At 37.9% G+C, this 14,043-nt stretch overlaps 2 protein-coding genes across 9 annotated transcripts in view; one reads left to right on the forward strand and one right to left on the reverse strand.

Annotated features, from left to right (window-relative positions):
* Positions 1-2,873, forward strand: part of IMPG1 (interphotoreceptor matrix proteoglycan 1) — a 91,169-nt gene extending 88,296 nt beyond the window's left edge. For both annotated transcript variants that reach the window (XM_065889032.1, XM_065889033.1), the window contains 2 exons: positions 1,252-1,324; positions 2,796-2,873. In XM_065889032.1, coding sequence (XP_065745104.1) covers positions 1,252-1,324; positions 2,796-2,873 — 151 coding nt within the window. The remainder of the gene's footprint in view (positions 1-1,251; positions 1,325-2,795) is intronic.
* Positions 2,874-7,706: 4,833 nt separating this feature from the next.
* MYO6 (myosin VI) overlaps positions 7,707-14,043 on the reverse strand; it is a 115,057-nt gene continuing 108,720 nt past the window's right edge. For 4 of the 7 annotated variants that reach the window (XM_065889166.1, XM_065889165.1, XM_065889161.1 and 1 more), the window contains 3 exons: positions 12,283-12,309; positions 9,661-9,879; positions 7,707-9,130 (listed from right to left, as the gene is read on the reverse strand). In XM_065889166.1, the coding sequence (XP_065745238.1) occupies positions 8,931-9,130; positions 9,661-9,879; positions 12,283-12,309 (446 nt within the window). In that variant the 3' untranslated portion in view covers positions 7,707-8,930. The remainder of the gene's footprint in view (positions 9,131-9,660; positions 9,880-12,282; positions 12,310-14,043) is intronic. The other 3 variants (XM_065889167.1, XM_065889163.1, XM_065889162.1) reach the window with 1 other exon arrangement.

The raw sequence follows: 14,043 nt of genomic DNA on the forward strand, positions 1-14,043 counted from the left end.
CTCAAAGGTCCTCTCCCATTCCCCTCTCTTCTCCAAGGTGGTATCTGGATGTATGGTAGAGCGGGGTTGGCCCTCTTTGTCTTACAAGATCCTTTGAAAAGTTTCCATTTCCATTGTCCCCTCACCTGCGATCTCTTAGTCCTGACTCCAGGTTTTTCTGTTTTTTGTTTTTTTGGCTGCATTGCGTCTTCCTTCGTTGCTGCGCGGGCTTTCTCTAGTTGTGGCGAGCGGGGGCTACTTCTCCGTTGCGGTGCGCGGGTTTCTCATTGCGGTGGCTTCTCTTGTTGCGGAGCACGGGCTCTAGGCACGTGGGCTCAGTAGTTGTGGCTCAGTGGCTTAGTTGCTCCTCGGCATGTGAGATCTTCCCGGACCAGGAATTGAACCGTGTCCCCTGCATTGGCAGGTGGATTTTTAACCACTGCGCCACCAGGGAAGTCCTGGCCCCTGGTATTCTTGGAGCCTCCAATTGCCCAATCAGGGCAAGTAGGAACCCAAAATGCTACCGTAGCTGTTGGTAGGAGGAACAAGGAACTTGTTACGCAACCTCTTCAAACCACGTGTCTCTCCTCACTCTTCTGCCTTCTTCCTATCAAGCACTAGGGCCGCACAGGGTTTCCCTCCTTCCTACAATGATACGCTCCTTCCCCCTTTCCTTGATAGTATAATGGACAGAATGTTGAGAGAAAGAAAAGAGTTTACTGAGTTTACTGATAAGGGAACATATATCATAAAATATCTCACAAATATTACACCCATTTTATAATGTAAAGAGTGAAAAAGCAAGGTGCAAAATGTTTATACAGTATCGTCAGAAATCATATGTACATAGAAAAGTCTGGAATTGTATACATCAAATTTTAAAATAAACTTTTTAAAAAGTTTTTTTTAAACTGTATGAACAAAATATTACTGCAGAGTTGTTTTCCAGTAACCATAACTCAGAATTTGACTTTAAAAATAACTCCACTTCTTGCGAGATAAGATATCACTCATCTTTCCCGTGAGCTTTGTCCAATCCTTCTGAGACCACTGCCTATGAAACAGTAAAGCCAACTGGAAGGCAAAACTCGGGGCAGAGGTGGGCTGGTGCACAAAGCATATCTCCTCCAACTCTAATGGAAGGCACCTGCAAAAATATGCTATTTTCATTTGTCCTAATAACTTTAGAACTAAAATAGTAGAAAGCCATAGTTGTGCTTAATGTTGGTAAGCCCAGGAAACAGGATATCTTGTTTTTGCTTTCTTTTGCAGGTCACCAGATCAATCTAAAAACCAAGTGTATGAAACTAGTGTTAAAGAGTTCCAAAATCAGCAAAATAACAAGGTAAAAATCCCATTTTTATATGTTGGTTTTAATTACTGAATATAAATTTTGAAGGAAATTAAAAACATTTCTGGGCCTGACTCTTAAATAGAGATAAGAAAAAGCAGTTTTCCTTTATTTGCCAAGCTTTTTTATTTAGTATTTTCAGAGGGAAAAAGGCATTTCCTGGTACAAAAAGTATAGAGACAGGGGCTGGCATTAACTGAAATGTGTAGACAAAACAATAAAATGACAGAAAAAATCCAAGTATTTTATAATATTCCTAACCTCTTCTTTAAAAATATACATGCAATTTATCAAATGCATTTCAACAACACTGAATTTCTCATAATGATTTATATTCCTGGAACTGAGTAATTATATATATAGACATATATATGTATATATAATATATGTATATGTAATTATCTATATACAGGTATATATATTATATATATACATGTATATGTATATTATGTATGTATATATTCTTATATAAAGTATTTTTATTTCAAATAATCAGCTAAAGGAAAAATATGAAGAAACATGATTTGTGAACAATGAGTAACCTCCAAGATTCCTAAAAGTTCATCCTCAGAGAAGTGTTCCTTCCAGTGTCCTAGATGTCTCTTTCAAAATATTCGTCCATTCAATCAACTTTTTTGACTAAATTTTATTTTACAAAGGGAAATAACTTATCCAATAAGCAGGTTAAATATAGCCTACATAGAGCTTTTTAAATAACTTTTGGAAAAATACCTTTGATAATCTTTAGCCTAAAATTACCTAGTTCCAAAAATTATAACTAGTCTTTGATGGTAAAATTGAGCGGTAATCAGCCAGTGTCCACTCTACCTGAGGTCTCTCTCTATATATAGTGCTAGATGGAAACAAACATGGCGAAGTTTGCAGTTGAAACTAGTCATTACGGTCAACATACACTCCAGAAGGATACTGAGGCCATTACACCAAACACTAATCATACGTTCATGTGTCCAAGTGCACACAGGAATAATGTGTGCCATTTTGACTTCCTGAAACAAAGAAAATTGAGAAGACAGAAAAGGTTCAGACTTGGGCCATAAAATGACAATAGGACACAGGAACTGATATTAATAAAATGCCCAGGATGAAGTGTACACCAACTGAATCTGGAAGTACCAGGTAGAATTAGGAACCATATTTCAAATGAGGAAGCAGCTTAGAGTAATGTTGTCTGCTATGGTTGGAAGGGAACATGTTGACTTTGATTCACAAATTATTTGCCATCCCTGCTTCAAGAGATTGATTCAGTCTGAGAAGATTTAAGAAGAATAGTAGGTTTAAGAATTCTTAGTAGGTTGTAAAGTTAGGAATCTTTCCCATCTTTCAAAGAATATATCCTAAATGGCAAGCATATTATCTCATCTACCAGCAGAGGTAATATTGGAATGAACCATTGGTGTGACCTTGGGTGACATTTTTTAATCTCTTAAAACTATTTCTCTTCCAGTTAACCAGGAAAAGAAATTCTGAATTACTGACTGTAGGATATGAAGAATTTAACCATCAAGATTGGGAAGGAAATTAAAAACTGAAAATGTACAAATTATCATTTAATCTATCGCAAGAGAGATGGCTTGTTTCTCAAGGAAAATTATATCCACTCTGTCAAAATTCTGAAAACATAGGCAGGCATATCCACTGGTCATCGATATCCAGGCATGTAGTCAACACTGAGATCCAGGACACATCACATTTCAAGTACAGAAGAGTCATGTACTTGAAGACCAATAAATTCTGGAAAAAAAGCAGCTTATTATCAAAATCAAAAACACCAGCAGTAAAATGTATTTTTGTTATTCCTCAGTGATAATCAAGGTGATAGCTTTGTGTACAGCTGCCCTTAAAATATTGTTCACAGGTCATTTACAACAAGTGCAAATTATTATTTGGGGGCAGGGGGGTGGGATATACTGGGAAATAAAGCTCTTCATGTGTTAGAATGTACATAAAAGATGATTACGTATGCAGGGAGGTGCAGGATGAATGCATATAGTATGTAAATTGTGGTGAGTTTATAGACGCTCCACACTTCAGTGTCTGTAACTCACATGCCCCTTCAGTTCTTAGGCCCACTAGTTTTATACAAAATTCCTGCTTACATGGTGGATAATTTTGTTGCCAATAATTTCTAAGTTGCTCCTTTAAAGAAAAGAACTGGGATATCCATACCATAGAAAATCTTACTTTTCTTGTTACTGCATAAAGCTATTTTAAAGAAAGATACTATATTGGGGGGAAAAAAGTGAGGTTGTACTTTGTGACATAACCAATTCCTGTTTCCCACCACGGATGAACTATGTCTTCTTCCAATGTGATAGCTTCATTGAATACTCCTTGACACTCACTGTGGTGTGTACATAGGCAGACTGGCATCAAGGTATTCCAGTTCATCCAGTTTTAAATGTGCTATTTAATGAAAAACAAATTCCTCCATATCTCTTTCAAATGCTCGACTATCAAATATACCTTAATTTCAATATGATAATCACTGTATCTATAGATTCGTAATGTGTGTGTTTACTAGAGTTATGATGATTTTAAATGAAAAAAATCACTTATGTTGGCCTCCCAAATGCATAGCTTTCATCCCTATTCCCAGCCCAGCTGTCCCCAGAGTGAGAAGCTATGATATAAGGACTTTGTGTATGGTGATAAAGTGCCACAAAGCAAAGAATGGTGGCAAGAGGTGTACCTGCTCACTTCCGTATCCTCGGGACTCCCCAGAGGAAGACACTCTTGTTAGAGGCATGACAGGCCAGCCAGTAGCATATGAGAAAAATTCCATGGAGAGAAAATGAAAATCTAATGCTATCACCTCCCCAGAATGTGCCCTCTGTCACCTACATTTCAGTTGTGCTCTAACTGCTGCAGAGAACGTAGCTTTTGATGAGGAAAGAGAAGGAGGCAAACACTTCATCTCCTGTGGGGAAGGTCCCCTTCGGAAGCAAGTGTCTCTCACTCTTCGGATCACCCACTTTTTGGATTGGTCTTTTCCAACCAACCAGAGAAGAGCTGTTGAGGTTAAGATGGCCCGCATCTGCCTGCACCCAGAAGACCCATCTGGATCAGGGTAGGTTCCACACGAAGTAGCCTATATACACCAGCGGTGTTTGAAGTCCTAGGTACAAGGACTCTTCTTTGGGTCCCCCGTTTTCACATCCTTTGTCACCTCACAAACAAACTGGTACGGGCCTGAGGAAAGGCAGCCACGATTTGGATTTTCTCTCATCTAGGCAAAGTGGCTCCTGCTTTTTCCCTGGATGGAAAACCTGTAGGAGTTTGGGGTCAAAGCTCAAGGATGCTTCAATCACCCAGGTTCCTTGCCTGTTCCTCCGCCACCAGGCACAGGGTTTCCAGGTCTGGTGACTGGACGAACTTCAGAATCCCAGCTCCTCCAATTTATTCCATTGGAAACAGGAGACAACAAGTGTAACATTTACAACTTTTTTGTTTATAACACCCTGTAACTGTAGTAAAAGCGCAAGAAGCAAGTTCTACATAGAAGCATTTATTATTTGTATTTCCAGTACATCAGTATTTTAGGAAAGTATCAGATACACATTTTTAGGGAATGAGGAAACATTAAGTAACAGATGCAATTAGATGAATTTTCAAAAGTGAAAAGAAAATGGCCAACTCATAAACCTATTTGGGGTTTGAAGGTAAGAGTCTGCACAGGTACAAATTAGGATTAAAGATTTTCTTTTCGGTGTGCACTTTCCCCTGATTATCTCTTGAAAAACTTTTTTGAAAAGTATATGACAACCAAACTTACTTCACGTATTAGGTTAGTCATGGGGAAGGAAGAAGACATTTATTTGACCTGAACTTTACTGTACTCAAAGATCTGGTCCCGGCACGGGTAGGCTCGACCTCATCAAGTATCACCACTTCCTCCCTCCACAGGGCCTACGCACAGAATGTCTACTGGCCTTCTCCAGCGTGGCAGTGTCGTTTCTGTATGCTAAGAATCGATACACCGGGCCTATCTTGGTCCAAGTTTAATAGGTCCATGGGTTTTGCTCTTACGTTACGTACAACTCATTCTACAACTTAGCAAAGATCTAGGAGCGCTTGGTCACCTAAAACGCTGCACTGTTTCCAGCCTGGGGTGTAGCGTCTTCAGGGGTGCACCCCTTTCCTTTCTCTTCCATTCACTCTTCTCTTTCCTTATTGTGACAACCTTCGCCCTTACCTGTCCTTAATTCTAATTTTTAGATATCCTCTGTCCTCCCCTCCCTTATTAGTTTATATTCTGGAAGAAATAAAAATGCTCAATAATTGTTACTGCTGGTAAAGTCAAACAGACAAAGGCCATGACATCTGAAGGTGGAGAGTGACAGGAGAGCAACCCTTCACGAACCCCCAGGGGCTACTCAGAGGAGTCTGCCTGTTTTCTTTGTGCCGCACTCGCGTGGAGCAAAGGCATTTCCATCTCTTTCATGGCCTAGAATTACATTACCTGAGCTCTCTGGATCTCTGTTTACCTCTTCTGTAAAAGGGGTCAGGTCTACCACTAACACTGTAGCTAATTCACTGATTCATTCAATAATATTTATTCTACTGATTCGGGCACTCTTAAGGTAGTTTAGGTGAAGAAACCAAAGATCTACCTGTCTGGATCCCCTGAGAACCACTGTAATAACCTGTGAGTGAAAATGATCTTTTTAAAAATCCAATTAATAAAACTACAAAATCCTCATTATTCCTTGTGCCTGTGAGTTTCTACTCTCTACGTTTCCACAAATACCACCTGTGTTCCACTTAAGATGATCTTTTCTTTTGTGATCTGATATGATCTTTTGTTTTGTTGTTTGCAAATCGAAAGGGTTCACTATGTTACTGGAAAGAATGACCTACAGAAAGTCACTATAGGAAGCAGAATGTGAGTTACAGTAGAATGTCTTTTGTGTGGGCTTGTGCTCCTAAGTGTACTATTTACTTCTTCCTCACATAGTCCTTTAAGAAGGTGCCATCTACTCAACCTTACAACCAGGAAAACCCACTGTTCTCTTAACATACGTATGTATTAGAGAAATTTTCTCTCAGTGCCTACCCGTAGCTCACAGTACGTACCTCAAGTGTGTTAATGAGATTGGGAATTACACCATCATTGAATGTGAACACATGTTGTTTTCTCAGTTTTAATATTTTACGTACATCTACCTTTGCAAAGCATATACACTAAGGGAGGAACGGGTATTGAGTGAGACAGGCATTGAGAAGAATTAGTTCTTAATGTACAGTGTGCTCGTTTTAGCTTCTAATTTTACATCTCAGAATGACTGATTAAAATATAAATTGACGTTTGATTCATACCGTTTTCAACCTAGTGTTTCTGGGTTTGATTGCGAACACTGTCAAGAAGCTGCATCTACATTTTTCGCAACACTCTCTCTGCTATTTCCCTTAGAGGATGATGGAGGTCCTAAGCTTCTCCAGCAAAGGGGCTTCTGTGTGTGCAGAGCTGTGGTATGCAGGTGACTGTAAGTCTATCTGAATTAGGGCAAGCCTCCCGGAGCCACAATTAACTCAGGAGACTTACTTAAAACAGATATGCTCTAGGACATGTTCTAGGACAGCTGTGTGACATAATTAGCAACAAAATGGCTTAAGAATGACTATAATTTTATCAGCTATTAAAGTGAAAAATTAAGGACCTGTAACAATGCCTTGCTGTGATATATTTCTCACAAATTCTTCAAAACTTTAAGTTCTCTCATTACGACAATTTAACCTGTGTGATTAGTTTTCCATCAAGTACCTGCATGTATCTAGGACACACGTAAGACTGTTTCTGGAAACAGCGCTAAGGGCACAAGTCATTAAAAATCTATTTGGTTACTAAATTTTCTTCCAGGACTCTACTTGTTACCAGTTAAGAAAAAAGCTTATCATTCACTATCCTGTACAAATAAAAACACCAGTTAAAGGCGAGTGATAAGAAGAGGGAGAACAGGACATTTATTTTCAGTAACCAGACCTTCTGTCACCAAATCACAGGGACCAAATGACCCAAGGGTGGGTGAGTCTATGCAGTAATACAGCCTTAAAAAGATAATCACATTCACATTCTCAACAGTAAAGACAGGACCATTTACTTTCCTTAACAGAAGACGATCGTTCGCACACTATCATAATAAATAAATATCTCTATACTAAAACATATAATGAGAGAAGCAATTCTGAAAACAGTGTCCAGCTCACAAGCACTAATCCAATCAGCTGGGAAATATTTTCCTAAGTGAGGTACTCTTTCTAGGAAAAAAAAAAAAAAAAATCACTAGAAATTCATTTCAAAGGTTAGGGTCTTTAAACATCAAGGGAAAAAAAAAAGTACAGAGAGTAATTTTATTTTCTAATTTTATTCTAAAATACAAACAAGACTCCTTAGGATTATGTCAACATAACTCCTTGATGTATGTTTGTTTCCAAGTTCCTAATATGAAAATCATAAATATTAGGCTTGAAACTGCTGACATTTGATCAAAACTAAACAGCACACAAAACTTTTTTTTAAATTATCAGTTACATGAAACAAGCAATTCCTCAGTGCAGGGTTTTTGCATTACAAGGCTTATAAAAGAGCTCTACAATTACCAAAATCTCGAAGGCCAAAAAAGACAATAGGAATTTTTTTAAAAAACAAAGGTGTTTTGAAGCAGAACACTAGTTTAAATCACATGAAACAACTTGGACAAGATTCTGACACAAAATCACAACCGAGATGAAACTGAAAGAATATTTGAATTCAGTCCAGTTAAGCCAAACTGCCACCTAAAACCTATTTCCTTTTCTAAACGAAACAAAGTTATCTCAAAACTTTCAAGCATTTAAACGATCTGAATTTCCTTTATTTGTCCATGGAATATAAGAACATATTCTTATAGCAACACAATGTGATAGAAAAGCAAAACTAATCTGTGCAGGATACTATGTACCTTCTTTATCACAGATTGCATCAAATACATCAAGGCTCTCTCCAGAATTCTAGAGCTTCAGGTAAATTGCTTTACTCAAACTAAGACACTGCACTGCAAAAGAGGGGGGAAAAAATAAAAATTTCCACCTTTGACGGAAATTTCCATGAATTTCTGAAAAAGTTAGTATAGAGAGTACACAGCTTTCAGATCAAAATATCAGTGCCTTGATCATTTTAAGTGCCTTAATTTTTGTATGAAAATTGAAGCTAAGTTTTCTTTATTCCAGTTATACGGTACTGTGCCATCCTTAAAAAGCATGAATTCTGCATTTTTTAAAAACTTCTTTTCCTAAAGAACAATTAAGATGGATTTAAGGTAGTCTGTTGGCAAAGAAGGAGAAATGTCCAGAGTCTGTCCAAGTGTAACAAGTATTACAATAATGAGAGGTCTAACAGTTACAGGTGGATACAGGAAAGTAAATTTTAGGTCCCAAATTCACTACCATAATTAACCTTAAATTAACAAAAAGCCATGATTAATAAAATCTGTTCACTTTGTATAAGTAATTCTAACTTGATCTTGGAATGGTTAAATCTCTGGGACACACTCCCTACCTAGTGCCATGGCAAGGGCTCCCAGCTGCAAGGCTAGTGCAATTTCTACTTTAACAGATTCTGCAGCATGGCCGTGGCATAGGTGGGCCTGGCCTGTCTGCTCTCAATTGCTTTCTGAAGATACTGGATGCCTCCACAGCGTTCCCAAATTTCTTCGAACTGTCTTGGCAAAATCTCAGCACCACGCTTTCGAGTCAGGCCTGTCTCTTCAAGATTCAGCTCACACATCTCCATGTCATCCTTACCTGCACAGATGAGACGTCAGAGAATTACTATACCTCCTTTCAGAACCATTTATTGTAAACTTTATTCCTGAAATGTCTACCAATTCTCATAGATTTGAGGACTTTTAAAACCATTTCCTTCCTCTAAGATTGAAATCTGCTTCATAAATTCACCAGAAACAAATGTGTCCTCCACCAAGTTCCATTTCAAAAGGTACTAAGGATGCAGTTGAAAAAAACAAGTTACCAGGGTTAATAAAAATGCTACATTTCCTTAAGTAACCATTACAAAGCAAATGATATAATCAGACACCAATGAAAAGGTTCCTAGGACACAGACAAGTTTCTGTGTGCTCTACAAGGACATAATTAATCCAAGCAATTCCATATTGTAAAGAAGTTACCCTCAACTGATGTGACTTAACTGCAAAGCTCCACGCCTCAACCCTGAAATTTAATCAATTATTACACTGTACATCACACCATTTCATTCAGAGGGTACTCAATCCTTTTCTGCTTCATAAATTTTTTTTCATGTGAATCGTACACACCAGCCACCAGGAGGATGGGTGGCTTGTCAGGATGAAGCTCCATCTGCCGGGCAATCCAGGGTCCATCAAAATGCGCATACCACCAGCCTTTTTTCTTATTCTGCGGGTCTTTGTACTGGTCCGCAGGGCGGATGAACGGGATGCGGAAGAAGCGCTGTTGTCGGTTCATCTCGATCCCCTGCTGCCTGGCAGGGAGCTGAGCTGCCGGGTTCTGCTGAGCTGTCACAGAGAACAAGCAGAGTCACGCCAGCAGCCCGAGGGATAAGGAGAGCAGCCTTTAATCCTAAAATGCACCACCAATGTTTACAAAAGCAAAAAGAGGGATTCCTCCTAACAGTGAATTTAAAACAAAATGTAAATTGGAACTGCCTACAGATGAATACAATTCAAAGGGTGATTTCTTAGAAGTTTCTTCCCCCCGAAGATGTTCCTGGGCATTGTAAACACACAGACACACACACACACACACACCAACAGCTGCAGCAGCAATAACAACAACCAGCCCCCAGCAGATTCCCACAAATGACTGCGTCTGCACACAAAACGAACTCACTCAGCGAGAAAGCAAACTAGTAGCATTTACTAGATTTGTATTTTTTCCTCCAAAGAGTTCAAACGAAGGCTGCAGGACAACTTTTGCAGGACTATTTATGATGAAACCAATAAAAAGTAATTTCACAAATCTGAGCGATTCCAGATATTTGTCGATTTAATCACAGATTCTCAAAAGAGTGAAAGACATACAAGTTTTCTCCTCTGCCAACTGATCCTGGGATTTAAAATGGCCAAGATAACACAGATGTTTTACTAATAAGATTTAGACAACTTTGTGACAGCAACAACAAAACTGTAACAGTCGGCATGAACTTTCACTCAGAGAGATTTACTTACTCTGAAACCAGACTTCTCTTGGAATAAAATCCACTGCAATAAGTGGAACGTGTATAATATTTGGTTTCCTTTGCCAATAGAAAAGAGAAATCCTTGCTTTTCTGCTAACACTGGGCATTGAGCTCATTATCATCTCTTTTCCCTCACTCAATTTCCATTACTAAACGGTTGAGTTTTGGGTTTTTTTTTTTCTGAAAATATTCAGTTCTCTGAGGCAATGACTTTACATCTTCAGGAGCATAATTCTGGTAAATCTGTTTAATATGCTCTATACTCACAACTTTAACTGCAGCTCAATTAAGAATCTCACTGAAAAGCTAAGTATGTCAATGGAAAATTATATAACATGTACAAGTCAAGGACAGTCACATGGCTTTTGTGAGACTTTCCAAGTACTGAAAGGATGAAATTACTCTTATTCTACTTTTTGCACCAATAGCAAAAAGCTTTATAGCAGCTCAATTTATTTTCGTGCAAACAACAGAAAGCAAAAAGCAGTTAGCAAAGCCGTATATGCCTATGAAAGAAAGAGACCCAGTTTTGTTAGTGACTTTAAAAAGCCGTATCACCTTTAGCATGTTACCAGAGATGAGCTTATTTATTCTCTCGTTCCTGTTCCCTCAAAACAACTTACAGTTCAGTGTTTCCATTTCGAGTTTTAAAAACTACCTACTCTGCAGAAAATACACTAACTCAAAACTAAGACATTTTGTAAAAGGATTGAAAAATTAAAAAAACCCCTTCCCTCCATCTTCAGCAGTGAATTACAACTCAGTGTCCTGTTGACAGAAACTTACTATGATACTGATGGCCACCCATTAGTATAACCTACTTTTTTTCTTTCAAAATAACTATCCCCTGTAACTTAATATATTGGGTAAAATTCAGAAACCCAATGGAAAGTCTTGGATGGCTTTTTCTACTAATGTGAGAAATGAAATTGTATTTGGGAAGCCTGGAAATGAATATTCATCTGGAAAAGTACAAAGATATAGATGTTAAAAGCTTGAGACTAATCTTCTAAACAACTATTTCTTTCACATCCAATTGTTATCTTCGAAAGTGTGAATAAATTTCAAATTTGTAAGTCTGTAAATTACTGGAAGCGCTAAAAAAAATCATGTCCAACCAGTTGGCAAATAAATATGGCATTATATTCAAATCATTACTGCTGAACTGATTCTAGAAGAAATTTACTGTACACTAAGACGACTCAGAGCTTTTATATGATCAAAAAATGTGCATCATAAGAAGCTGTAAAAGTAACAGAATACCCTCCTCTTCCTATTAAGAGGTATTCATTCTATTAAGCTTGTGTACATTGTCATACGAAACTCAAATCTCTTCGGACAGAAATGCTTACACCATCACAGTATTTGAAACCAGCACCTAAAGTTAGTCTTTACTCTAAAAGATCAGCTGCTTATTAAGATAGAGTTTTGCTACAATAAGAACTGGGTATACTCAGTTTAAAATGCTAGTTATTTTTGAAAAGGAAGTAATTTGATGAAATAACAGATTAATTACATTTTGTTCTGCATGTATATTTTGGAGTGATCCAAATGAAAGTACCATCTCAGATGAGGTATCTTAGTCCAGATAAACCAACATTAATGTATTACAATTCACCTTAAAATTGTAGCAAAACAATGTTTAGAAGAAGTTAGTACTTTATAAAGTATTTTTAACCCATCTTCCAGTTAGCTCATGAGTTACCACCCATTGACTTACGTGAATTGTTCAAAAATGGTGCAAAATCTGTGAACAAATATTTTATGTTGAAGAAAAGATAAAAATGCCAAAACTGTTAAATGAGCATTCTTCTAATTTATAATGCCTTCCCATCAATGGAGGTGGTGACTAGCAAATAAATACCCTATCCATAGCCAAATACTCCCAGAACTACCTACAAGTAGATGCTGCTTGCCAATTTTTTTTAAAGCTATTTTGATTGTGTTTTTAGGACATCCTGCTTGATGGACATACAAAGAGGACCAAAATTTTAATTTTCGAACACAGTAATATCCAAACAAAAATCCACAACAGTGACTTAATAATCAAGATGAAAGTACCTTTAAAGCACTACTAGAATTTTTGTAGGGAAAAAAAAGAGAATAACTCATAAATTCATTTAAAAAAATGCTTTTTATATAGAGAAGAAGCACTGCCACACTTACATATACTCAGCATGTTTTAATTTCTCCACATTGTCTTAAATCTTAAACTCACAACATTTTTATTTAGGAGCTATGAAATAAAACTACTCTCCAAAGTCACCGTTTTAAGCAAGTAAATGTAAATCTTTTACTGGGTAATTTGCCACTGCCCCCAAAAATTATTTCCGAAAGCCTCTTTCCGGGATAAATGTGATGAGAGTGTGCTCACCCAGTATGGCACACAGGAGAGGGATCTGAGCCTCCCAACTCCTAACTCTTAAGAATTTACCATAATCTGTCAAGGTCTTACTCTTAAAGGCAATAATACCAGGTTATATTTTTGTCAATCATAAGCTGTCATCATTTTATTTTCTCAAATTAATGAATTCTAATCCTTCTAAATTTTAAACTACAGAGCAGCTCCTTTTAAGGGTCAAGCAGCTGCACCATTAGGAGGAAACCACCTAAAGCACAGCATTTTCTCAGGTGAGCTGTTAAGTATCTTGGTGCCCTTCACCTTTCCTGTTAACCGTACTCCTGTGTCAGAGTGAATTTTACGTGACAGGAAAATAAAGAGAAAAAAAAGTACTCTTCAGGGCAGAAGTTACATTTTATGCTGAAAATGACCTACATTCAAATTCTCTGAAGGCTACAGACATGCGGGAGTGTGTTCCTACACAATTCCTAATTTTGTTCCTCTACCTGGATGGGACCCTTGAGAAATTTTCTTAATCTACTCTGTTGTTCTTCCAAAAGGTACTTTATGAATGGAAACAGTATAGGAACCAGTAAGGTAAGCCGCATGTTATTTGCTCCTTTTGGGGCAAAGATGGATGAGTAAGGTACCAAAGTTTGGTTTGCTACAATAATACATGAAATATTTATATATTCATTAAAAATGTGTGGACCGGGGACTTCCCTGGTGGTCCAGTGGTTAAGAATCCACCTTCCAATGCAGGGGACATGGGTTCAATCCCTGGTGAAGGAACTAAGATCCCACATGCCACGGGGCAACTAAGCCCAAGCCTGCGTGCTGCAACTACCAGAGCCCACGTGCTCTGGAGCCCGCACACCATAACTAGAGAGAAGCCCACGCACTGCAACGAAAGATCCCACGTGTCGCAACTAAGACCTGACACAGCCAAAAATAAATTAATTAATTAATTAAAAAAAAATGTGTGTGCCAAATATTACAACATTATTTTTAATTAATTAATTTATTTTTGACTTCGCTGCTGTGTGTGGGCTTTCCCTAGTAGCAGCGTGCGGGCTTCTCATTGCGGTAGCTTCTCTTGTGGAGCACGGGCTCTAGGTATGCGGGCTTCAGGAGTTGTGG

The sequence above is a fragment of the Phocoena phocoena genome, chromosome 12, assembly GCF_963924675.1.
Source record: "Phocoena phocoena chromosome 12, mPhoPho1.1, whole genome shotgun sequence".
NCBI lineage: Eukaryota > Metazoa > Chordata > Mammalia > Artiodactyla > Phocoenidae > Phocoena > Phocoena phocoena.